The following is a 27,689-nucleotide window of genomic DNA, read 5'->3' on the forward strand; positions in this document are numbered from 1 at the left end:
TTTTTTTTAATGGGGGACCAATCAAGATGTTTTCTATTAAAAAAAGCCCTAAGTAGCTGGCATAGTCCTTTATAAGCCATAAAATAAACATTTTCTGTGTGAATGCTAAGCTAAGAATACATGCCAACAAATGGTATTTTGGCTGGAAAATGCAGGAATCCAGTTAGCGTTATCACTAGCTCTGGTTTGGTTGCGTTGGCCTTACCTGGAGTGCAGCGCGTGGGGTCAGACGGTGGTCAAAATAGCGTGAAGGAATTAGGGACCAGCTTTGGAAAACTGTAGCCAGTAAAAATTGGTAACTCCTAGGTGCACACACCACTCCTGCTCAGAACCATGTGGTGTTCTGACAGCCGTGCGACTTTGTCTACAAGCTATGCAACCTGCCTGTGCGGCAAGGTTGGAGTTAAATTATGGCTCCTCTTGTGAGACAGAAGCCAACAGCTCGAGCACCACACTCAGGTACTTTTCTCAGCTTTTCTGGCTTGTCCATGTATTGGGAAGATTTGTTTCAGCTTTCTCACCCAGGAAATTCCCAGCTCCTGCACATTGGGAATGCAGGGTGTGTAGTTGTATGTGATCCTCAGTGCCTGTGCCTTCACCTTGTGCCATGCTTGCACAGATCTAAACACAATATATCCTATTGAATGGCAAGTAGTGAAACACAGTTTTCTGTTGCAGAGAAAATGCTCTTTCTTTTGGTCAAGTATATTTTGTCTGCAATGGTCAACAATCATAAGAATGAAAGTAGTTGCACTCAGCTTGAGCTTTCGTTACACCCCTAACTAATCTCGTTTGTTACTGGTGTTTCCCAGTATCCCCATTAGTTTTACATCTTCTGTTTACTCTTCCTTCTTGCTTGCCAAATGTCCTACATGTATCCTTTCTTTCTTTTCTTTATACTGCATAGAAAACACATTCTGTACCACATCTGCATGAGGACGGCCAATCGTTGCCCTAATCTTTATGTCACCCACTCTGTACATCTGTAATTAAAGGTTTCCAGTAACTAGCAATTTGTCCATCTGAAGCAATGCTGGTATGTGTACAATCATTTAGTAATCTAGTGCTTTTTTGTTGTTGTTAGTTGACTTAAAAAATACCGTGGTGCTGCTACCACATTCCTGCTCGAAGGCCCCCAGGTTGTGAACCCCGCCATGTCTGTGGCTTTTGGAGGTTCTTCCATAAGCCCTGTGCCAGGAATATGTTGATGTTACCCTGCCTCTGGTTCTGAAGGGCCCAATGAACCATTGCCACTCTTCAGGTTTTGGTTCTGCCAGCACAATTTTATTGATTTGAATGTATTTTGGACTTTAATTAGTTGCTTGGTTTAGTGGGATCGTTTGACCCGATGCTAGTCAGCACACAAAATGATAGACAGATACGTAAGGGGAGAACATAACAGTTCAAGGCAGCCTTCTGTTCCTTAGACAGCTTTTATTTCTAAATACTGGGCACTCCAATTAAAAGTTTATGCACATAATTTACCTTTATTTGCTTATAGTGAGTATTTATGATTATTTATATTTGCTAATGGTAAAAGAACTGACTTTTGAAGAAAGAGTAACAACTAAATACGAATGGTGAAGCTTTGCAAAATGCCATCCTAAAAAAAAGTCAAGAAGCAAGGAGATACAAATGCCTACAGGCACCTGACGGGTGGCAGTTACTACAGCAAGACCGCACTAAGGGTAGAGCTCGGTGCCTGAGAGTGGCTGAAGGCCTAAGCAGGTAGAAAGTCAACTGTACTTGCAACAAGGACCTTTGCAAGTAGAGAGGAAAGCCCCTTCAGACAGAAAACTGGGACAAGATAGCGGGAACCCTGCTAGTGGTGACAGCTCTCTCACCCTGGTTTATCTTGGTAACTGCTGAGAGAAGCAATCTGCTTACCGAAATGAGACGTACGAAAGATTCGTGTGGCTCCAGAACTACAGGTTTGTAAGCCCAATAACCGTTTCCCTCAGCAATGGATAAAAATATCATCCTCCTTGCCCCCTTCGGGGTGCCAGGGCAGTTCTCGGGTGGGATCCCCTGCCATGTCCCCCTCAGCCCACGGTGCTCCCCACTGGGCTGGGCGTGATCCGCCGCCCCTCACACAGCGGTAGGGCCCGGCTCCCTCAGGCCGCCGCGGCCAAGGGTCCCTGCCTCCCTCAGGAGTCCCCACTCCCCTGAGGGATACCCGCTGGCCCCGCTCCCCTCGGGGGTGCCCACTCCCCCCGCTCCACTCAGGGGTTCCCGCTGGCCCCGCTCCCCTCGGGGGTGCCGGCCCCGCTCCCCGCTGCCCTTGCGCTCGGATGCACCGCGCGAGGTCAAACATTCAAACTCATTAACATTCCTCCCGGTTACCGGGGAGACGGCTCCCGGCCGCGGCCTCGCCAGGCACGGCTCCCCGCAGGCGGGGGTTGCTGCGCGGCCGCGCTCCCCGCCGGGTCCCCGCGGACCGGCCGGCCCTGCCCCCCCCCCGGGCCCCCCCTCGTCCCCGCCGCGGCCGGCTAACGGCCGCCGCGCGTGCCGGTTGGGGAGGGGGCGAGGGGCGGGGCGGGGCGAGGGGGGGCGGGGCCGCCTGCCGCGCCGCCCGCGCCAATGGCGGTGCCGCGCCGCGCCTGACGTCAGCGCCGGCAGCGCTTGCACATGGGCGCGCGGCCGGGGCGCGCGGCGCAGAGCGGGCGGCGGGAGCGGCGGAGCTGCGCGGCCGAGCGGCCTCTCCCGCGCCCCTGCTCCGGCCTCCAGGTGCCCCTCGCCAGCGGGGCTCGGCTCCTGCGTCCGACTCACCGCGCTTCGTAGCGGCGCCGCCGCGAGAGGAAGGGGGAAGGAACCGCTTGCCGCGCAGCTGCCCCGAGGAAAAGCCCACCATGTCGCGGCCGCTCCCGCTGAACCCCACCTTCCTACCTCCCACCTACGGGGTGCTGAAGTCCCTGCTGGAAAACCCGCTCAAGCTGCCGCTCGCTCACGAAGACGGTGAGGCTTTCCCCGGGCAAGCCCGCGCGCCCCCGACCCCCCGGAGCCGGCTCTGCCCCCCGCGGGTCCCATCACGGCCCGGCCCGGCCCGGTGAGGGCAGGCGCCCCGAAATGGCGGCCCCCGTCCTGCTGTCACCTTAGGGACCGTTGCCTCGCTTTCCCTTTTTCCCTCCCTCCACGCCCCCCCACCCCGAGGCGATTAACGGGGTGATTTCGGTGAGGGTATTAGGCGGTGAGCGACGGGCTCCGTCGGCCGGATCTAACGGAAGGCGCTCGGTTTTGCCGCCGCCGCGGGGACGGCTCCGGCCGCCTGGAAAAATTAAATTAAAGGGCGCGATGTGCCTGGGGCGAAGTGTTGGGTTGAGGGGGGGGGCGGCGGGGACACCCCCGCTTCCGCCCGGCCTGAGCCGGGGTCCCGCCGCAGCCTCCCCTCGGGGCGGCTCCTCATGAACCGCCCTCCGTGAAACCTGCCCCGGCCACTGCACGGGGTCACTACTTAGCAGTAGAAAGTTTCAACTTTTATGGGAAGCTGAGGTAGCGCGGGTATAATTGCACCGTGTATTTCTAATCAATCAAATGCACGTTAAAAAAAAACCCAACCAAACCCTGGGGAAGGTCTTGCAGAGCCAAGGCTTTTTGTGTCCTCAGCTTTCCAAGTTTTATTGTGAAGCGACTCACAGGATTTCACGGGGGTTGTTGCGTGTTGTTAAAAAGAAAATGTTAAGAAGGCACGGCAGTTGACAGGTAGCTTTATTGGTTAAGATTCTTGCAAAACTTATAGAGAAAACAGATGTTTCCCTTCAAAAATGTGTGTTGAAATCACTGGATGTATTAGGAGTGAGTAGGAAGCATCATTTTAACTTCTTTTTTTGCTTTGCTTCTATTTTTGAATTTTTCCATAGCTCTTCTACACATCAAAGTAGTTTTTCTGCCACGCTTCACTGTTTTTGTAAGTTACTAGCTGCCAACAATGTTAAGTACTGGATTTGAGGACTACTTTCCTTGTGAAAGGACTAGCAAGACTGGGACTTCATAAGTATGGGAGGATAATAAAATACAGGGATGTTAGGTTAAGACTGCTCTCAACAGAACACATAACATCTCCCAGTTTGCTTCCACTAAAATACTGGCTTTTAAGTCTGAGTACTTATTGAAGCTGACATTCAAAGCTATGCATGTAGTGGAATTGTTAACTAAAAATAGAGGAAAATCTTAAAAACGCGGTTGGATCCAGGAAGGGTGCTCAGTTGGCATGACCCTTCAAAGCTCTACAAAATGGACTGTATCAAAGGGTTATTTTTATGAAGGGACTATTCATTGCTTACAACTGAGAGTGCAGAAGAAATAACTGAAGTAGTAGTACCTGTTATTTTAATTGCTCAGCTCTTATATCTTTATTATGTGTTTTGTTTAAGCATTCGGTAAAGAAAAAGACAAAGAAAAGAAGTTAGACGATGACAGCACCAGTACCACAGTCCCTCAGTCAGCTTTCTTGGGCCCAACATTATGGGACAAGACACTGCCATACGATGGAGACACTTTCCAGTTGGAATACATGGACCTGGAAGAATTCCTCTCAGAAAATGGCATTCCACCCAGCCCAAACCAGCACGAGCATAGCCCACACCAGTCAGGTCTCCAGCAAGCTACCTCAGCATCACCTTCTGTCATGGACCTCAGCAGCAGGGCTTCTACTTCAGTCCATCCAGGCATGGTGTCGCAGAACTGCATGCAGAGCCCAGTCAGACCAGGTAAATCATCCCTAAGAACTTCCTATGGATTTTGGCATGAGCCCTCCTCCCCACTGTAAATCACCGCTTCTCCCGATATGGTTGACAGGCAGCTTGGAGAGGGCCAATATGATTCAAGTCACTCACGCTCCAAAAAAATAAAAATAATAGCTCTAGGTGTTGCTAACTTGCTCCACAGGGATTTTTGTGTAAATTATGTAAGGAAACTGTAGGAATTCCAAGGAAACTTGCCTATCTTCTTTTCTTTGTTGACAGCCTAGCTATTAGCAAGTAAAAAGACCTCAAACAGAATAGTAATGCATAGATGCCGAGGTGTTAAATGAACAGGGAGAAGGACTGTGAAAGAGAATATTCCTTTGGCTGGTATTTGATGTGAGAACACAAGAGTGGGCCTGTGTTGAAACATAAAGACAATATTTCCTGTTTGAAATTTTGGCCATAATCTTTTTCTCTACTGGGCAAAGTAAAACTTGCCACAGTACATGGGGCAGGAACTAAATTTTGGAGCTGCATTGCAATCTTGCTTAAATTAGCATAGACTGAGTGTAACTGACCTGAGTTGATAAATTGTATCTATAGTCACCTTAAGCTGGAGGCAAAGAAAACATCATGGAGTCCAAGTTCTGATTGTAATGCATGATTCAAACCCATTTGATGTCAGTGGAAGTCTTCTATTAGTTTATTAGCACTTGAAATCATCCCTTTAGAGACACTAGTCTGAATCCAGAATAACTGATCTGGCTTGACACCAGCATGGCTGAGATCATGGTCAGGGGAATAGTGTCAACATTGAAGTTTGGAAAACATGGAACTGTGCATTTTTTTTCTTAAAAAAAAATAATAAAAAGACCAAGGGTAACTTATTTATTGTGCTCTTCTGCTCACACAAGATTTGGTAGAGCAAAGTGTGCTCTTGGGAGCAGGAAACCACTCCTCTCCCTTCTGCTTGATCGTTTGCCATGCTCAGCGTGCGAAGTCATTGTCAGAATCATCTGATAAGGAGGCAAAATAAATAAATAGAAGGACAAAAGTTGTGGAGCAGGATGAAATAGAAAAGTCTTACAAGCCTGCAACATTCCTTTCTCATTAAAAAGAAAGAAAACACCCCTCAAAAGACCCCAAACCTGTCAACAGACTCCTTGGCCCTAATTCAGAAGTGTGTGTTTAGTTGTGGATTTGATTTACTTTGTGTGGATTTGACTTTGTTTTGTATTTCAGTTTCAAGGCATTTCATAGTGAACTACTAACTTATAAGGGCTTCCAAAGTTAAAATATATTTGGCCTCGGCAAGAGCAGAAAAAACCCTTGCTTTTTTTGAGCCAGTTTTTAAAAATAGTGCATATATGCTACACCACTTTCTGTCACATATGCACATGTAAAATTAAAAGCAGATAATCTGTCCTCATTCTTTTTTTCAGAGGAGCCTGGTTATGAGCCAGACTTTTAACGATCACCTGTCAGAACTTATTTGTAATCAGCTGTACACATGACTTTTCAACTCATTGATTTTTTTTTTTTTTTGAGATTTTCCTGAGCTCTTTGCAGCTCAGGGTTACAAACTTTTCTCACTAGAAATTCTGTACACTTTTTTTTTTACTGTTGTAAAAGAAGTCATGTCTCTTGGTGTAGGATAAAACATCTAAATTTGCAGGTATTTTTTCCCCGTGCCATCTTGCTTTAAGAATAGTACCATTTTTTTTGTTAAATGCGGTTTTTTTGAAAGGTAACTCATTCAATTTCCTAAAATATTTTCTTCCTCCCCATTACAATTAACTGTAATCTGTTTATCATCAGGTTGTTGAAATGTTTATGTGCTGTCATGTAAAAAATCTTACTTTGACAATCCGTTTTGAAGAGAAGATCATCTTGGAGTTTAGCATTTGAGCAAGTCTTAAAATAAGACAGTATATATTTTAAAAAACAGATTTTTAGTAAAACTGAGCATTTATGGTTGTCATAAAAGTGCCAAGGCAAACGTGCTGCTTTGAAACATGAAAGTTAGGAGGTAAATGTCAAAATCATTATAATGGAGCCTTTTGGTTAATATATCTTAAGACTTCTAAAATACGTTTTTTAAACTGTCACATGAAGAAAGGGTTTTTTTTAATTGGTGTGATCTACCGTGCCAGTGTGCATGGCTGTTGTAATTTGTATTACTGTAATAAACCCAAGAACAAGTAGTATAAAGTATACAATTTCAATAAAAATTAATTCCACATGATCTTACTATTTTTAGGAAAATTGAATTTTTCAGGTGATAGTAATTCTTCTAAAAATATTTTGGTGTTGTAGCCTCTGAATTTTGTCTTACGATGGAAGCCTATGCTGAAGGAAGGGTCAAATCCTGCAGGGCTTATGTCCCTACTTTAAACGGCTCCACAGCATTTAGCATCAGCATTATCGCGTGCAGTTGGTCAGAACTCCTGTACCTGCATGCTCTGAGTACGGGGGAGGATGTGCACATGCATGTGGAACACCGAATGTGACTTATGTGCGTACATGGTGTATCTCGGACATAGAGAGTCTGTAGCAGAGTGGCATAAGAAGATTTAATTTTTGTGCGTGTGTTGAAATACAAGCCTTATCTGTCTTTAGAAGCTAATGGTATTGCCCAAATATGTATTTTATACCATCTCTGGAAATCTGCACTGGGATTCACTGAGAAGTGTCATCAGACTCAGCAAAGCTGATCTGACCCTGATGGTAAACATGACATTACAGAATTCTCACTGGTTTTATTTTTTTTTCTTAAAGGTAAAAAAATAAAACAACAAAAATGTTCCTTATAAATTTAACTTAATTCTGTATTTCCAGCTTGTATGTTCTGGCTGATGGAAAAAATGTTTAGGCTCCGCAGTTTCTCTGTACTGTAGCAAAGAAAGCAAGCAAGCACCTACTTTCCCATAAATCCCTGTTCAGGGAATATACCTATAGCAAATACTGGTTCTCTTTTTGAAGAGGAGGGACATAGGGTAATGGGTGTTGCAAGATTACAATGTGATGTATTTCTTTTTCACAGTACTGATTTTGTTAATAAAAATTGTATTTTCATTTATTTTACATTGCAGACCACCATTCACTGTAATGTGTAGACGCGTTGGAAACTTTTTTTTTCTCTCCCTGTATTGGATGCTGGTTAGTTGGTTGAAATCTGTAGTCTCCCTCAGAAAAACAGATTTTTACAAAGCTAGCTTCTAAAGTAACCCACTACTGCAAACACACTTTCTTTGTTCTTAATCTGTTGCAGACCTTGTGATGTCTTTTACCATTTTTTTTTTTTTGGTGGAACGTAAATATCCATTTAACTGCGTAGTACTTTAAGGAAATTGGGAGTATTTTTAGCTGTTTGTATGTAAAGGGAGGTTCGTATTTTGCAGGTAACTTGGTGGTGGTTACTTTTACCTGTCTCTCTTCCCTGCGTAGCCCTGACTTGAGTGAATGGGGCAGCTACTGTAAAGGGTTTGAATGGAGTGAATTAGGGTTCAGAAGCATCAGCTGAGTGTGGTGGAAGACCCTAATTAGAAGGTTTGGGGGATTTTTGTGGTTTAGATCTCAGTTTTCTCTTTGCCCTCAGAGCCTTGGATGTAGGGCTGTGTCATGGGGATGCTGCTGACGCTGTGATAACCCATGTATTGTTACTGCCCTGCTCCTGAAGGAGAGTAGAGCTGTCGGAGGCTTTGAAAACCTCCCTCATTCTTTGTGTTCCTATGACAGTGGTTTTCAGTCTGTGTTGCCTGGATGGCTGGGTGCCTTAGACTACTTGCAAAGATCTGCCAAAGATTATTTAAGGAAAGAAAAAGAGAAAACCAAGCTTTGTAATCTGCTGCAGAAATGCACCTAGGCGCAGTATCTGCAAGTCTTCACTTTCAGTTTAAAAAAAAAAAAGACTTAGGGGTATATTAATCAAAGCTGACAACTGTTTCCATTTGAAGTGTACTTACACATCCCACCCCCCCAAGAACACAAAGATTTTATCAAATGCCATGTTTTATTTATTCAGCCAAGATATTTCATCTGGAGCGCGGTATCCATTACCTTTTACTTCTTATATATATACTGAACTGTAATGATTGACGCTAGGCGTGATTGGGTGGTTTTCGGCATTTTCTTTTTCACTCTTGTTTGGGATAGGCACAGCAGCCAACTGGGAGAGGTTTGTTCTTGCTCCATCCAGCCTCTCGACTGCATGCTGGGGATGACTCGCTGAAGGGGGCAGCCTACAAAAGGGTGTGTGTGCACAACACTCCCTTTATTGCAGTCTTCCTTCCCCTGTGTTTCTTAACGTGACCTCCTCTTCCAGCACAGCCTTTGTAGTGTGAAGAGCAGCATTCCCAGCAGCCAGCCTGTATGTGGAATCCTCTACTAAGCTTTAATCATTGTTTACAAGGAGTTACTAGGTGCTGCATGAGCCACAGTGTGAGCCCCCTCTCTTAGAGTCTACCTCCAGCACCAAGAGGAGCTGGGAATTTCCTGACCTTTGTTCTCCCACGTGACAACATGGGAATGACCGGCTAAACCGTCAGGCAGGCTGGTACCGAGAGCTGCTCTTCACATTGACTCTCACGTGAGGCTCTGGATGGCTGTTGCCTGCATGACCATGTGCTTTAGGCACGTGGCAGTCCCCTGTGCAGTCTGCTCAGCATGGCTTTTGCTAGAGCAGCAGGCACGCACGGCTGTGTGCTCCTGCCATTACCAGCCCATGCCGAAATTGCAGTGAAATGGAAAAGCTTCGCTCCGGACTGCCACGGCAAGGGAAATGCAATATGCAGACAAGCCTCAGAAAACTGCTTTCTGGATCAAAGGAAGATGCAAAATATATTCAGGCAAATATTAAAAATAGCCTGTCACATGATAACAGGGGAAAAAACTGCTGAACGCACAAGCTTTGTTAATGCTAGAAGCAAGAACACTGTGTCTCCTTCAAGAGATCTAATTTTAATATTCACAGTTAAATGTTGATTATTGGTTAAATAATTGCTTGACTGCATGAAAGAACTTGAAGTTAATTCAGAGTTCAAACAATAAACAGCATGAAATGTCTTGGGGTTTACACTATACTTTTAAAATATACCTGGCCTGCCTCTTCAGTTCTCATCGTGAATAGTGTTTTCCACACTGATAGAGCTACTTAGGCAAGTAAGGGCTATCCAGCGTTAGGAAAAGGATACACAGAGGGAAGAAGTAGGGTTTTCTGTCCCCTTAGGAAGACATTTCAAGGATGTCTGAGTGTCAAACTTGTTGCAATTACCTAGAAAAAGTACGTCTTTCTCAAGAGTTGTGTTTCCCATCTCAAAGTGCGTTAGGAGAGTGTTTGATTGAATGATTCTTTGGTGCAATGATTTGATTTTTAAGAAGCGAGTACACCCTGGAGTCTTTCATAAAACAATATGTTATAGTTAAGTGAGAAGACCTCATCAGGAGATGTATATGAAGAAGACATTGATATTATCTGATTAGATGAAGGTACTAGGAAACACATTGAACTGTTCAATCTCTACATGTTTATACGACAGCAGATTGGCAATTGTGGGAACTAGCAGTGGCCAGATTCTGCCCAATTAATCTCAGCAATGAGTACTTTCCTCCTCATGCGGTCTGGCTGATTTCAGTATTGCTCAGCAGGCAAGCTGCTTGTTGACTGCTCTCCATCAGCTCCTAGGTGGAGCTGCAAAATGTCACCATTCACTCTCTTGTCATTCATCTTTCTGGATTTTTTTTTTTGTTTTTTAAGGGGGGGTAACAGCTCTTCGTGTGCCAGTTGAGTTTTCTCAGGATGAAAGAACACAGTCATCATCGGTAAAGAGGACTTCAAAGCATTACGAAATCAGAAGCTTTGTTGGCGGGCAGTACACTATGGAGCTATTTAGTATTTATATCACACAAACATGATCATAAGTTTCCTTTTTTTAAAGCCTTACTTTCATAACAAATAAAATATATTTTCAATATTTTGACTGAATTCCACAGAAGACTGTGATGATCAGTAAAGAGTATTTCAAATCAGTTTCATTCAAGAAAATCTGTGGTTTGATCTCTTCTACATGAAGTAGATAATGAAAGCTCTGGAAAAAATATCTACTTAAACCTCAAATCTGTTCCATTTAATGAGTTAGTACAGAAAATGAATGTAAAATGCACAACTGTGTCAAAATTAATGCATGATAAACAGATTTTGTAGCTTGTATCACCATTTATTTTTTTTTAAATGAACAAATGTTATTAAAGCAGCTGTCTATTTATCACAAAGCTGAATTTGGTCCTGGGAGCTTCAGAGCTAATGAGGGGAGAGCTGACACAGGTAGGTAAGGCAGCACGTGTTGCAACTTTTTTTTTTTCTTTTCTTTTCTGCTGGGGCTCTTCGTAGCGCTTCAGCTTTACATAACTGAGGTACTATCCATCAAGTTTTAAACTAATACGAGTTACTGTTCAACCTCTCACACTTCTGAGATGCTTGAAGCTGTTGTACAGTTACGCTTCCCTGTCCCGTTCTCTGAACTAAGTCTTGCCAGGGCTAAATTTGGCCCAGATTTTCATTGTACGCCATCCAACACCGTTGCTTAGCTTCTCTGACGTGGCATGCTCTTGCTTCAGGGGTCTCTGCTCAACTTTGAGAGAAACAGCTTTAGCTCTTCATCTTACTGGTGTATTCTCTTGCTCATATTATTTGCCATTTAGTGAGAACAGGCATTGAGGATCTTGAAGCTCTCTGCTTGTGTTTTCATGTATGGCCATTTGTGGGAGGAAATAAAAAAAATCCAAATTCCATTAGGGTCCTATAAAACTCAGATCCTTATTAACTGGAACACAAATCTAGATTATAACTGAAACAAAACTTGACAGGAGCCCACAGATGGATGTATTAGCATGCATTTACTACAAGCAGATGCTAGAGTGAGCTACAGCAATAATTCATCTGTAACAAAATGTCATTCTTAGATATGTAGGTGTATAAGTGGAGAGGCAAAAATACATAGTTTGTAAAAGACTTGTTGAGGATGGAGAATGGTTTTAAAAAAAAGAAGAGAGTTCTTTTCCAATTAGCCTTAGGGAGCTCAGCTTGCTATAAATTCTTTGTTCTGGAACATGGCTGTGGACAATAGGTCAAAGATTAAGTAATTCATTACAGAACTGGTCGGTACTCCTGAATTTAATAAACAAAATGAATGAACAGGGTTCTCCATCCACAGCATGATCCATTACTTTGTGTGGCAATGATTGGATCTTAAACTTTTTTAAAAACGCTTGTAAGGCTCCCCACTTACTTAATTCATGTGTGCGGATGTTGCTATATTTGAGGCGAGCTGCTAACTTAGCAATAATGATACAAATGAAAGCACTCAAAACAAAAATTAAATGCGGTCTTGGTAGTAACTGCTTATAACTTGAGATTCTAAGGAGGTGAGGAAGGAAATTGTAGATTGCATTTTGAATAACTGAAGGAATGATAACGTGAAACTTCTAAACACAAAATACTCCTGCAGAACTCTGTTTGACAGCTCAATCAATATTTTTAGCACAGCGAGATTACTGAAATAACAGCACTAAACCTTCTTGTAGAAGATTGCGTTACTCGAGGCTGCAGAATGTAAAACACAGGCTCAAAGTGAGAGGGCTGCATTGAAACAGAGGAGGTGACTTAAAACAATTTAGTCACTTTTACAAACTCTCCATTTCAACATTTGGAAATGAGTCCTACTCCAGCACGCAGTCTGGCTTAGAAAACAGCCATGCACTGAGCTTCTAATGCTTATTAAGTAGGAGCTGAGCACTGAAAAACAAATCATGTTCCTCATCAGAACAGAGAGGGTTAAACCGACTTAGTTTGACGAGCCCTGCAGCAATCAGACATACCACTGTTCCTTCTTTCTTTGTGCTCCATAGTGGAAATATAGATGTTACTGACGTCTGTAATCCCTGCAGCTGCGGCCCCTTGTTGCAGCATGGGGCGTTTGGCCGCTTTATGTGTGTAACTCTTGCAGCTCTGTTGCTTGCTGCGATAGATGAGTGTTGGGGTATTTTTTTTTGCCTCGTTTGCTATGAAAACAAACCATGTGCAGTCATGCTAGGTATGTGTGGCCTCTTGCATATTCCTGCTTCATGCTTTTTGAGTATATTGGCTGATTTTAACTAAATGTGGCGAGAAAGCTGTGGTTCTGAAAGAATAATTACGTTGCTAAAATTTCATTAAAATAGATGAGTGGATAGGGTGGGAATATGTTACTGAGCAGGAAGAGCTGTAATGTAAATGTGCATTTTCTACATCAGTGAATTTACATAAGACCTTTAAAATGCCTGATCTATGTGAAATGCTTCTGGGAAAGCTGACACCTTTCTGGACACCATGAGATGTCAATTCACTTTAAGAAATGAATCTGCAAGAAACCAGGTTTAATTGGTTTAGCATGTGTTGAGGTGGAGTGTCACAAACTTTTCTCCACCATTGTTCTCCCTTTAAAATCCTCAACTTCTGGCATCTGGTGATTATATGAGACTCTAAGGTTTTATTTAAAAAGAGAAGTTAGAAAACCAGCTATAAAGTTTGTAGGGAAGATCTCGAAAGCACTGAATCTAGGCAATGGAACAATCTTCATCCTCTCCAAAGTCGAGCACAATTATTTTGCCTAAAAATTTTCTGAACTTTTACACAACCTTGCTATATCCAGTTCCTCTTGCGCAGCAGAAGTCTCCCAGCTCCGCTGCCCTGCTTGAAACTACCTTGCAGTCAGCCAGCTTCAAATGTGAGGCCTGTTATCACAATTATTGCAGTATCACATGTGGGCAGGTGTCCAAGTGACCTTGTGTATGCGTCTTGCCATTCATTCTTTACCGCGCGCTTCGGCCGGGACGCCGGGCACAAAGCTGCCTTTTGCGGTTCACTCTCATCGACAAAACTTTCCACTCTGCCAGAGGGGTCTGGGGCAGAGGTGGGTTAGAAGTGAATGAGAAACAGGGGAGAGCGAGAATGGGCTAAAAATGTTGAGGGATCAAAGAGGAAAAGTAGGTCGTGGCAGGGTATGTGTGTTGGGAGGAGGACTGGGGGGAGCACAAGCCAGGGGAAGATTTGTTTTCCTATTGGCTTTTCAAAGTTGTGCAATTTAAGAATTGGATTAACCTGATATGACTTTGTTTTTCTGCCAGATTAGATATGTTGAGTTTCTTGGCATTGTGAGTTGTACAGTACATTGTGTGCTGTAAATATGGGTGTGTCGGGATAAAGCTGTAATGACACAACATGCTCACAGTATAATGCAGCGCTGCTGGGTGGACTCCCCTGCTCCCTCAGTGTCCCATTGCCTCTACCCCTGAACGCACATGCTCGTTATGGCATTCAGAGATTTGTTAGAACCCCTCTACTTTCCTACGTTGCGTTTCCAGCACAGCATCAAGATATTTCGATACCCTTTGTGGTAAGGTAGCACCTGTCTGAGGCCTGAAAGTCCATTTGGTCTGCCACTGGCTTATGCTATATGAAGTGTCTTTAAAGAAAAAAAAAAGCTGTATGAAAAGACACTCAAGAGTTCCTTCCTGTTTTCTCAGTATTCAGTTGGAGAAAGTTTATTGGGAAATGTTGTGATTTTTTTTTTTTTTTTTGCTTTGCGTTTCTTTTTTTTTAAGCTGTGTCTAAAACAGTGCCTTGAGATTAACTTTGGAAGAGTGAAAAATCAGATAGAGATCTGAAATAACTGCAAGTGCTGAGCTCACTGCTGTTTGAAGTACACAACAGCGGCATATGAATGTTAAAGTAAAATTTTCACAGCAGTATATATTTGCGCAATGGGGTGGTTTTTTGTGTTACATACATCCTGACATAATTTAATTTGGTGTATCCATTTTGTATGCTGGGCTAGCCCCACGGAGTAGCCCAATTCTCCTTGCTTACTGCAGGGTGAGGGTGGAGTAATGACTGATCTCCAGCTGAGGCAGTGCAACTAGGCAGCGAAAGAACCACAGCCCGCTTGAGATGGGTGATCACTGCTCTGAGGACTAGCAAAGAGTGTGCAAACTTCAGGGAGTGAAACTACAAATACCTTAGGGCCCCGTCATTTAATTCCCTCTCCTGACTTCCAGACTTCTGCGGGGACCGCAGCTACCCAAGCAGGTTAGTCACAAGAGACTGACGATAGTATGGCCTTTGTCACCAACTGCCTAGGGGCCTGCCCTCTATCAGTACGTGTACATTGAAAAATGAGGAATTAATTCCCCCGCCTGTAGTCAGGATTATTTCTGTTGGAAGAGAAGAGCATAACAGATAAGGTTAATAAGTAAGATATGAGGACTGTGTCATGTTCCTTAGCCACGTGTTGTTCCAGTGTCTTACTCTTAATTCACGTAGGCAAAAACCAGGCGGCTTGCTCATTCGATGAGGTGGTAGTAGTCTGGTGATTGAGGCATTTTTTGAGAGCAGCACAAATTGAGTAAAATGGAGCAGGAGGTTGACCTTGTGAACACCTGCACCATTCAACTCCATACTTAAATGAGAGAATTAGGAAAGAGTGCAGCATATTTAAAGTTAACCTGCATATCAGCCTTTTGAGGAGGTTAAACCACAAGCCTTCAGTTACAAATGTTGGGCAGCTGTGGTTTGGGTGTCTGCTTGAAACACCTTAGCCATTGGTGTCTTGATGCTTAAAAAAATCAGGGCATGGATTGTCTAGACTCTGAGACCTGATGTTCATGCATCTGTAATCACGTGTCCGCTCCTGGGACGGCTGATCTTTCTGGTGGACTGGAGTCATCACCAGGTTTAAGAAACAGTTTCCTGAACTCTCTTATCTGTTCAATTTTCTCAGTGCGACAGGGTTGAAGTCATTGTTGAAAATTGTGGTAGTCTCTGTCTGGAAGCTGTTCTGAACACGTGAAAAGAAATCATTAGCCAAATAGAAGGAAAGGACTGGAGGTGTAATTGTCAACTCGTGTGTGTCTCTGATTTCATCAGCTGCTGCATGTGTCTAGGTTATCAATTAATTTCTGTTAGAAAGTAAACAAATCTCACTTTTCTTATTTACTCTCATGACTGTTTCATCCGAGTTTCTCTTATCTGTAGCAGGGATGTACTTCTGAGGCCTGGCATTTGGAGGCTTGTCTTTCTGCTTCCACATGTAACATGCTCTCACGAGTCACGTGCACCTCTAAAGCTGGCCAGGGATGCTGTTTGTCTCTTCCTAAGTCAGTTATTTAAAAACATTATTATCACTACTATGAAAATGTACTAACTTATCATCAGGGCAGCTTTTATCCCATTAGACCCTGTGTGTTTTTCGGATTGAATCCTTCAGCCAAATTCTATCTCGCTTCATGAATGTTTCTCTGTGTTCAGCAGTGCTACTTGGTGTGGCTATTTAAGTAGGGTCAGCAAAATCTGAACCACAGGGGATGGAAACCACCATTAGATTCATACCCTTCCTGTCCTGGGACACATCCTGAGAGGCCTAGGTACCTCTGATTCTCCTGAGTATGGAATTTGAGAAGTCATACAGCATTTTGCATTTTTGAGCACCTGATGGGAAGCTTTCTTAATCCTCTACAATGAAGAATTTACCGTGCTTTTTTCCCAATCAGGTCCTTTTAGGGTCTGCGTCCTTGAAGTCCCTGACGGTGCGTAACTCCTGTCAAAATCCAGGCGGATGCCTGGTGCTCAGCACCCTTGCCGAATACGCTCAGCCCTATGAGCCTGGTTAATACCTCGTGAAAATACAGCACTGGCAACATTAGCGTTTAAGGAAAGCCCTTTACTAATTTTTTTGCTGCCCTTCAGTTTATAGCCTGTGGCTTGTTGTTTCCCACTTTCTCACGTTTTCCCAAAGCCGCTGGTGTGTACAGTCTGAAGATCACATTTAACCAACACAAGGAAATCAGCTTGGCCCGACGGGCTTCTTTATCACGTGGCTGAGAATGTGTTCACTCTGTTCTGCCAGACTATGGCTAGCTGAGCAAAATACAGTGAAGCTCTGGGCTTCTGGCCAAGCTTTTATTTCAGTTTGGAGCTTACAGCCACATATTTGCTATTTGGCAGGACATCCACTGGGGTATATTTGGATAGTAATCTAGCATTGTTTTGCTGCTTTTTTCTTCTCTCTCTTTTTTTTTTTTTTTTTTTTTTTTTAAGTGCACACAGATAGCATAATCCTAACACTTACTTTGGCCGGTCTATACAAGATTTCTCAGTGTGCACCGTTATGTATGTGCAGTCAGAACTTGCAGCCATGACCTTTGATAAATATAAGTCACAGCAATTAACTTTCTTTTATTGAAAAATTCTGGATGTCCTACTCTTTGCCCCCTATGTGCCGATAACAGAGCTATGTTGTTACTCTTTCCAAGATCAAAAGCTTTGCTAGGGTTTGATTGAAGTCCAATTATGGAAGGAAGTAGCTGTGCTGGAGCTCTGAAAATAGCAATAATTGTTAAAATAATAAAGTGTGTCCTTGTGTGTCTTTATAATCTTTAAAACTTCTTTTGGGGGGAAGGGGGTGGCTTTCCTCTAGTTTTAAAATGAAAATATTAGCAAATGTCTTGGGAAAACAGGAGTATGCTGTTAGAAGAACAAGTATCCCTCTCTGGATTTCGTACTTCAGTTCTATTCTCCACCCCAAGCTTGCCTTCCTCTGAAGCTGTTTGCATGCAGCCTGACTCATGCAGGAAAATAAAGCTGGATTTGATTTTTAACTGTATGGGAGGCTTTGGGTTTGGGGGGATAAAGGCTTTATGATGCAAACTCATTTATTTCTCTGTGAAACAAAAATGGGTTTTTCAAAATGCAGTGTGTTTTGGAAAGTTGGCTCTGGGTTTGAAACCCCAACATCTCTAAGGGCACCCTCGTATGAAAAAATAGTACAAAAAGACATAGTGCTTGGGGAGGGGGTACAAAACATGACTGCAAGCAGTAGTGTTTGCGGAGCAGTTCCCGTTACGTTGTGAAGGCACATCTCATGAAATGGGGGGTGGTGGTGGTTGGTTGGTTGGTTTTGTATGGATAGTGCTGAGCCTGGAAGTCTGTTTTATGGTAACTTTATCAGATGCTTCGACCTGTTTCTGAGCAGATGAATACTGGCAAAAACTGAAATACTTTTCCCCAAATCTGTATGTTATCCTTTAGGGTATAATTTTACAGTTGCCATCTCTTAGTCTCTCCTGCATCCTCAGAGAGAAGAGAACCTGGGAGAAAGAGCCCCAAGGTGAGACTCCGGCTGGTGTCGACTGACAGAGCTTCAGGAAGGGAGAGCTTGGTTCTTGATGTTAAAACTCAGCACGTATAAAGGTCCATTTATCAGTTGCAGTGTTTAGTTCTTTGAAGGTGAATAAATAGAAATGAAGATGATAATATGGACAGTGCTAAGTAAATCTTTTCCAATATTTTGCAGTGATTGCTATAGATGCTGCTTTGGTGTTTATACGGTTGTGACTGGTTTGAATTTATAGCAAGATTTTACCAGGGTTTGTCTTATCTTTTTTTTTCTTTTTTTAAACTCACGTGCTTGCACACACATCTGATAAAGGACAAGATAATCCCTTTGTGAAAATCAACTGTACTTTTTAGTCAAGTGGACTCAAAATCACGAATTACTAGAGTAAAATCTTTGCATTATAGATAAATGGTATCAAGTAATAAGCCCAGAGGATTGTACAGATCCAGTGAAGCCCTTTGACTTGTCACATGAACCTTCAGAACTAGAATTTTCTTAGCCCCTTAAATTACTAGGACAGAACCTGTTACTTATTCCTTTGAATCTTACTGTCATGCTCTCTCTGTTGCAGTGAGAATTATTTAGTCTTTCTTCATTCACTTAAACATTTTTTAAATCATCTGTTTATTCTGACCATAAGACAGTTTTATATATATAACATCTATAAAATATTCCGCCTAAAATAGTTCAGTTCCCTGCTTTTTCTGGCTTTGGATGGATCTTTGGAATACAAACGGCTTCACTGCCTTCTGGAAATTTTAGTTGTCAAAACCGACCTTAGTGAGGGTACCCTGTTGGTCGGCTTAAAGCAGCTTTAACTGCTCTCAGAAACAGCCTTGCCTGATCTCTAGGAGCTGCTGAAACTCATCAAGCAGGTTCCTGCTAACCGATTATCCAGTTAAGCAGAAAGAGGAAAGGTGTTTCTCTTGCTTGTTTTCAATTTGCGAAGTTTAACCCGTTTTTCCCCAGCCTTCAGTAATTGCGGACGTTCTACCGCTGAAATAACAGCAGTGGGAGTAAGAAGGAGGAGGGTCAGAAGGGATCTCTGATCTTTGTGTTAGTGTGTATCCCTCAAGTGCGTAGTCACACAGTTCCCAGATAAGTCTAGAGCACTCTGATTCTTAGCTATGAGTCCTACCCAGTGTCCCTCACCCACCTTATTGTCTTTTATTTTAACAAAATCTTTAAAAAAAAAAATTTCCTCTTCTAACCAAACCCCTCCCCATCCCAAACTCCATAATGAATTGCTGCCAGGGCAAATTTGTTGATTCCCAAACACTCCTACTGTGTCTTGGTTGGAAGACTTAAATTACTTGCATAATAAGTGCTGCGGATAATATAAAAAAGCTCTTTCTAGTAGAGCTCTGGTTTCCACTGCATATTATAAGAATAAATAAATGTTCAGATGATACCAGACAGCTGGGTTGTCCGCATCCGACTTTTACATTGATTTTTAAGACAGGACATGTGCATGACTGTTTTAATGGCTATCAATACCAGATGTGTCTGTATGGAGTTCAGAGAGAATGTCAAGTGACAGTGCAGTTGTCAAACAAATAATTTTGCTCATGATTACTGGAAGTAGTAAATGAGTGGGTGGGACAAGGTGAAAAGATATTCTCAATTCCAGGAGAGAACAAGAGGATTAAGTGACTTTTCTGACTGCTGTAATAAATAATAGCTTGTGAATACTTTTCTTTTTTCTTTCCTACTACCTGCCTAAGGAATCCGTTCCATGAGCAGCAAAATCTCCATGGGTTCTCTGATGTGTAACGAGGCTCCTGCAGCCTTCCTCCAGCCGGGGAGTTAAGAGCTGCTTTCATTTACGTTGGTTTCACAAAGCTTGTTAGTAATAGATGTCCATACCTCTGCCAAATTTGTTTGAAATTGGCCAACAGTTTCAGAAATTGTTGGGAGGAGGCTAGACAGATACGTGCACAGCACAGCTGAACAAAACTCATTTCTCTAGGAAATTAGGCTAAGGACTGTCAGGTAGTGGGGCACTGAAATGAAGCTTGCAAAGTCAGTGAAAGAACTGAAACGCCACTTGGTATCTTAATTGTGTGCATAGGCTTTAACCAGGTACACGAGATACAGCTCTTGCCCACAGCTTAGATCCGTGTAGGCAGATTTCCATCTGCCCAGGACCTGTCTTGGTAGAAGCGAAGTGTAATTTGGTGACTGCATTGATTGCTTTGAAAGTGACTGGAAATGCTTACGAAGAAGATATAAATACTTACCAGCTTAGGCCGTGGCAGAGCTTGATCGGGTGGTCTGAGCTGTGCTAGCAGCTGAGTGGTCTGCGCAGTAACCTTTGACTATAGATAGGGCTTTCTCTAGTTCCCTGAGTAGCCTGAGGGTGTAACTGAATATTTACTACTGTTCCACTTTTTTTTTTTTTAAAGGAGGATCTGTGAGTGTATGAGTTGGAATGCATGTTAATAACAAAAATTTAATAGAGCCCTTCCGTCATCAGGATTTTATTGAGTTTTGCTTGTACACTGAGTCCTCAAAGACCTTATCCAGGCAGTAAATGGAGGCAGAGGAGATAGCGCTAAGTTCTTGGGTTTACTGAGCAAGGGAGCTGCAAAGCCTGGTGGCCACCTCATCCCTAGCAGCTAGGGCAAACCTGAAACGGGTAAAGATGGGCTGAGACTTCTGCTTCAGCAGATGCTCTGCCAGGCTGGGGTTAAGCAGGTGAGGTGCGCAAGTTGCACCGCGTATTGTGTGCAGTGGATGGGCAGCATCATCTAAGCTGGGTGTGAATTGTGTGGAATGTATGTACATAAATGGCCTGGGCACGAGGAAGCAGGATGTTTTCACCCGTAAAAAGATGAGTTACTTCTGGTGAAGTGCACCAGAACACAGGGTTAGCTTCTGTAGGAAAAACACATTAAAGGTGGCACGAAGCATCTTTATCATGAGACCAGCTCTTAGTTTATTTCTGAACCTCTGGAGCACCATAAATCTGGTCAGTGCCGCTTCTGCATTTGTAAAAGGAGAACAAATAAAAATGTTCTGTAAGCTTTGCGACATTTTTAGAAAATATCGTTTATATGGCACAGCTCCATTTTGTGTAATTTTTTATATCCAAAATATAGAGGGCTTTAGAATAGAAGAAGAAAAGCTGCATATCTGAGTTTAAGATAAAATAAGATGATCTCTGTGACAGAGACAGCTGAAATGATGTGATATGACAGTTGCTGTAGCAACACCACCTACTTCATGAAAATCAGAGTTAACAGGAGTGTAAAAGGTAAAGCCCACATAATTTTCCAAGCCTATGAATTGTTGCTGCCCTCAGCTTGCCATGCTTTCCAACTCTCCAGTGCTTCTCCTTTCATTTGGGCACAGATACACCTTTTGCTGCATGGCCGACTCCTGCAGACCCGATCCTGTATTCAGCAGGGGCTGGCGGTGGGAGTTGCGCAGGGGCAGTGAAGCCTGCAGTGTCTGTGCCTACAGGTGACCCGGCAAGTAAGAGGAAAACAACGCGAAGGATTACGTCATGTCCCATCCTCTCCCAAAATCTTTGAACAGTAAAATACTATATACTGTCTCATAGGTATCCCGTGTAGAGAACGGAATGACCACCATTGCGAAAGGGAAGCCAGACCAGTCAATTTACTTCTGTGGGAATCTGCTTTTAGTAAAGCACTGTTATATTTAATATAAATTGTAAGCATTGTAAAGATTGAAGTTGCCAGAGATTAAGTACATTGGCACTTTACCCCCTCCCGAATAAACCCAAAATAGTGGTGTTGTGTACCTTGCCTCTGAAAGCAAGAAAAAGCATTGCTTTTAATGAGACCAGCGTTGAGCTGGTTGGCTGGCTGCTGGGAAGCGCCGAGTACAACGTAAAGGGCTTTGCTCCCGGGCGGGCAGACACTTCTACAACGTGTACTGTATTCAAAGGGGGCAGAAGGGTCTCTGTTAAAGAAATGTTTCAGTGCCAGCCAAGACATTGCTTGAAAGTTATTTGGTATGTCTGGACTGGCAACTTATTTTGAAATCTGCAGCTACGGTTACTGGAAGAAAAATACTGTATTAAAAATACAGTTACTGTAAATAAGGCTGTTATTGGCTTACTCTTTTCATAATGATAATTTTCAGTGAACAGGGTCCTCTACGTTTGTGTGTATTTATAAAACGCAGACAGGTATGTTTAAAAGCTCCCATATGCAGTGAATTGATAAGTGATTTGCCAGTTCATATTGGCCTCAAGGTTATATAGGCCAAGGTTATATATACTGGCACTCAAATATATATTTAATATATTGACTTAATTTATTGATAATATTTTTATCATTGATTGGCAATGGAGAGCCATGATGTGTGCGTTGGCAAAAGTAAAATCTCTGTTACTCATGAACTGAGGAAAAGAGTTTGAAAGAAACGGCAGTCTCAAACGGCAGTCAAGTTAAGTTTCACTGATCCATTTTGTTGCGATGCCTCCTGAAGGCATCACCACGAATGCACTGCTCAATAGATGGAGGAAGGTTTGACTTTTGTGTCTTGGGGCATTTTCATTTCATTTTTGACATAGTTCAAAATCTTCACAGGTTCTGCATATCTGTTGTATTCAGAACATGCAGACATAGGGTGTTCAGAGTCTCAGTTCAGGGCTGTGGTTTTTTGCAGTTTGCAGAGGAGATCACGAGAAGGAAAATAAGTATTAGGATTCCAGGATTTCTTCAAGAAATATTCCATTGCCAACTGTTTTCACTGCTACTATTTTTAAAAGATAAAAACATAAAGATTTTGCTATGCATTGCTTTTTCTGGTCACTTTTCCCTGAGATTTTTTGCTTACTTAATCTTCATCTTTCTATAAAAATGTGACTAGTGTTGTTAGGTGCAGAAATCTCTGCAGGCGTTACTTCAGTTTTTGGGACTCCTCAGCATAGTAGTTTCTTGGCATTTTCTGGTGCTAGATGACTCTCTCGCTTTTAGAAGTGAATTTATAAGACAACGTCTTGCCCAGTGTTCACTGTCATCAATTCTTTTAATCAGACTTGCTTTTTGAAGTTCCCTGGTTTTGTCAGTGTCTGATGTGCCACGAAAACCTGTATTAAGCAGCAGCTGTAAAGAAGTAGTTACGGATAGACGGGTAGCATCCGTATGCAACAGCCTCTTCTCCTGGAATTTTCCCTAAGCCGCGGTTACGTGTTCCCTTCCTCCTCTGACCCATTTTTCAGACTACCCGAGACTGATGCATTTGTATACTTTGTAAATGAAGATAAGTGTATCAATAGAGAAAAAGATACAACCGCACACTCTTGGGCTTTCTTTGTGTGTGCTCATCGGGAATGAAACTAGCGTGTTACAGCAAATTAGACCTCTGCAGTCATTGGGCTGTAACAAATCAAATACAAGTTTGGGGGTTTTGCTGTTTTGGTTTCTTTTTCCAAAACATGTTAGAGGGCCCTAATTTAAGGCAAGGAGAAAAGAAAATGTACTAAGTCTTACTTAGAAGGTTATGGGAACAGCGTGTCCTCATTCTGGCACCTCTGCTTCTTAAAATGTGATTATTTTATACACATTGCCCTTTCTAAAGCATCAATATAGTTTTGTCACATAAGGAGTGTACTTTGTTTTAGTGAACAAAAATGTAAAAAAAGTAAAAATAAAAAGCTACTGCAACGGAGAGTTCAGATTTGTGTGTACAGAACAGAGCAAAAGAGAAGGCGAGATTTGCGAGTTCCTGTAACTCTGCCCAGTGACCCCTTTTTCTTCAGGGATGTATTCAGGGAGCAGCTGATAGCATCTGTTGTGTGTCTCTCTGGCTTGCCATTAGCTACTGATTGGAAGTTAGAGGAAATGTACCTGTTTCACGTGGCTTTTCCATGCCATTTGAAATCTCACTCGGCTGTGTTTTGATAACACACCCAAACGAGATGGGCTTGGGTACCAGAACTGGGTAATAGATACTTGAGTCATGGGTGGCATATGCTTTCAGGATTACATGATGGCTTTTTGCAAGACCTGTTTACTGTCTGAGAGCGTGCTCTCCTGGATGTTCATTAGCCAAATAAATGGAACAATGTGAGAGGAGCTTCCTCGGCCTGGAGTCTTGCAGAGCACATTGGCAGTGGCATGAACACATCTTGAGGGCAAGTTTTGCCTTTGTTTTGAATGGTATTCCATGTGAAGGCATATTTATGGATGCCATATGAGGCTGTTATCTAAAGCAGGGACTCTATCTAAAATCTACTGTTTGAGATTGGTTTATTAAAGCTGTGTATGTAGTTGTCCAGGGAAAGAAAAATGGATCTTGTCTCCTTGAGAACAGGTTAACAATTCTGATGCTTCTCTGGAACGTTCCCTTTAAGAAAAAAAAGAATTGTACTTTTTGAGGAACCTTACTATATGTGACTTGCCAATTAACGAAAATATACACAGATATGCCAAAGGATGTCACGAAGCTCCAATGCACCAGAGAATATCAGCATCTTGAAGCGAAACGTGCTTCTAAGCCAAGTGTAAATCAAAATTAAATACGGGTCTGAACGTTCTTCCCTGCAGCTTCTCTTCAGGCCCTGTCCCCACTGAATGCCATCTTGGCCTATCTTTGGAAGGAAAGCAGCATGCTACAAAAAAAATTAAAAAAGCATTTAAGAGGGCTGTGGATTTCATGCTTTTCAAGAATTTGAAAATCCCTGTGCAGTGTCCCAGGAGCATTGGTTAAGCCCATAGCTCTCTGCGTGTAGCACATCTGCTAGGGAAATGCTCACAACAGAAACAACTACCTTCAGACCTCTTGCAGTTTGGTTGTCAGAGGCTGGTTTGGGAGGGGATAAAAGTTTGATTTCCTGGTAACTTTCAGAAATGGGGCCTCATTGAGCCAAGTGCTGCCTTCACACAGGCTAAAGACGGGGTAAGGCTTTCTTCTCGGATCTTACAGAAGATTGGAGTATTAAGTCCATTAGACATAGTGGAAAATTTTACCTGGTGGTGCCTCGCATTTGTTTGTTTATTGCTTTTGAAGGGCAGAATGTTACTGGCACAGCAGGCATAGCATATTACATGCACGTTATGCTAACCACATGCAGGACTTGCAAAGTCAAGCCCTCAGAAGCCTGCAAACACTCGACCAAAGGCCACGTGTGCAGCTTCAGACAGCACATCTCCTCCCTTGTCTGCTTGGAGATGCAGGCTTTAATTACATTATATCCTCTTTTTTCCCTTTTCCCTGTTTGAACGCAGAGGTCAGGCCAGCTCTGGGTTGAATCAGGGCTGTATCAGGAAGGAAGCGGTTGTCTGTCGGATCTTGGATCTTGACCTCATTTGCTGCAGATGTGAGAGGATGCAGGGAACGGCAGGAGCAGGAGGAGAAGGGAAAATCTGGCAGGAAGGACAGAAGGATTTTGTCTAGAGAGATTGGATTTTGCCATGAAGTTTCAGCAGAATTCTGGGCAAGTCACTTGATTACGTGAGCTTGTCACACCGCGTGTTTGCTTCCCTTTTTGTGAGGAGCCCAGTTTGATACCTTGGGTGGCTCTCACTTGTCAGTGTACAGCCCCCAACCTGCAGCAGAAAATCAGTGAGCGTTGATTTGAAATGCGGACAGTGCCTATAACGTTAGCTAACCTGAGAGGCTGGCAGTGTACTTTTGATTTTAAATGTCGATACTTCTGTCCTTTGCCTGCAAAGAGAAGTGCTGCCCCTTCTTTCCTGGGAGTCTTGTGGCGAAAAAAATGGTTTCTGTGAAGCACGCGGATGCGGTAATTGTCAATGCTGGAGGGCACTCCTGAAAAGTTTCGGATTGTGTCTCTATAGGAGGTTGGAATAATTTATGGCAAATAACGTATGGTCCATCCATAATCCTGAATGAGGAAAGAATCTGGAAAAAATAGTATGTGGTTGAAACTTTACGGATTATTGCAACCATGACTGTGCTTCATAAAACAACTCTTGCATTTAATTTTAAAAATTAATTGAAAAGACAACCTGGATTTTCCCATGTGCCACCCCTACAACAGGCACATTGGAAATGAGTAGGAATGGACCTGACAGCACCCCACAGCATCCTGCCGCTCGTCTGAGTAGACGATGACAAGTTACTCTCGCTGTAGGGAGCTGAAGGGGGACAGGGCGCTTTGCCAATGCGCTTCACTATTTGCTGATAGCGGAGGATCTGTGGGACTCGGGAATCTGGAGCTGTGCTTGTACCATCAGCACAGACACTTCCCTGCCCTGTTCCCTTCAACGATGCTCTTCTACTGAACGTGTTCATCCCAGCTTTTGCTGAAGCAGCCTTCCTCTGCCAGGCTCTCCCCCTCTTTGGCTGCCAGCCTCCCTCATCCTCACTGCCTTCACCTCCTTGCCCCCTTCTCAGCTTTGAGTCCTCGTCACCTATTGAAATTGCCCCTTTCTCGCCCAGCCTTACCATGCGTGCAGTAGATTTTAAGAAGGCAAACGAAAGGGAAATAACACTGATCCAGGAGCTGCGCTCTCTTCCAGCGCACAGGCCACTAGTACAGTTCAGTGAAAAGTTTGTCAGAAAATTTTAACAGGTTCAAAACAAAGTATTTTTGCTGAACCTTTTTCGGGAAACTGTAGAACCATTTTGGCAGAAACATAATTGGCACACACAAATCCAAACAGAATGGTTGAAATCTGGCAAAGGTCTGAGGAACTGAAGACAGCATCCTCTAATGGGAAGTGTCAGACAATCTCAATAAGACTACCAGTCCTGCCTGTAATAATACTGTAGAGGCCCAGAGCGGGAGGCACACAATGCCGAGAGGGGAAATGACAATTCTTTTATAATTAAATGCACAAGGTTTGTAAACAATGCTGATATCTTTAAAAAGTACACGTTTTAAAAACACTTTTATGTGCCAGTCTTTTAGTGTGCGTTAAGAGCGGTGAATATGTTGTGCTTGCATTGGATTAAGATCCTTCTTTCCGCAGGAAGTGTTTGCAGTCACCCCATGTTCAGCAGAATCAAGTTAGTGTAAGATAAGGAATAGAAGAATGTCTGTGCCAGGATGGAGCACTGGTCCAAATACGCTAATCTCCAGTTGCTTCGGAAGAAAATAAAGCTCCTCTAATAACTGCTTACATAAATACACCCGGGGTGCCATGTCTTCTTCACCCCCAGGCAGAGAGTGGTTGCTCTTGTCCTGCCATGTGAGGGCTGGAAGATCATACAGCGTGGCTTGTCATCCCCTTTGGGATAATACAGATTATGGTCTTACTATCCATGTAAATGTTTTGGTTTCTGGAAGACACTAAAATTCTAATAGTAGGGAAATTAGATGATGTTATAATATCGTAAGTGAGGAATTACAGCCTGACAAGATACTGTACTTAGATAAATCTTGGCCTCCAGAATAGTCCTTTTACTTTACTGCCTGTGGGGATTTTTGCCTCTTTGGATTCCTGCACGCTGCCTTGTGTTCTGCACAGAGATCACTTTTCCTAGAGGCTGAAGGAGTTAATGCAGAAATAGATGACAGATTAGTCTGGGACAGGCTGTGATTTGGAGTAAGAGAACTATCCCAAATAGCTGGCCAGCCGCCAAGCGGATAGATGAGTTGGAAAGCGTATCGGCAGAGCAGTGGGGTTCTCGGGAGCAGCAGTGAGGATTATGTGTCAATTTAACTGCCATACTCTATAGCCTGACTGACATACCCAAAGTGCCTTTAGTTTATATAAGGAAAAATTATTAGCAAACACATAATTTATCTCTGGGCTGCTAACAAATTGAATGAGAAACTCCTCTTTTCTTTCCCTCCAATATATGTGTAAAAAATAGGGGAAAATATTTTGATTAGAACACTTCCACTCCCTTT

The 27,689-nt window shown here is 43.1% G+C and overlaps 1 protein-coding gene across 1 annotated transcript in view; it reads left to right on the top strand.

Annotated features, from left to right (window-relative positions):
• The first annotated feature begins 2,631 nt into the window (after positions 1-2,631).
• Positions 2,632-27,689, top strand: part of HLF (HLF transcription factor, PAR bZIP family member) — a 37,464-nt gene continuing 12,406 nt past the window's right edge. Inside the window, exons 1-2 of the mRNA XM_054221798.1 lie at positions 2,632-2,955; positions 4,371-4,706. Coding sequence (XP_054077773.1) covers positions 2,850-2,955; positions 4,371-4,706 — 442 coding nt within the window. The 5' untranslated portion in view covers positions 2,632-2,849. The remainder of the gene's footprint in view (positions 2,956-4,370; positions 4,707-27,689) is intronic.

This window comes from Rissa tridactyla, chromosome 15 (assembly GCF_028500815.1).
Source record: "Rissa tridactyla isolate bRisTri1 chromosome 15, bRisTri1.patW.cur.20221130, whole genome shotgun sequence".
Classification (NCBI taxonomy): Eukaryota; Metazoa; Chordata; class Aves; order Charadriiformes; family Laridae; genus Rissa; species Rissa tridactyla.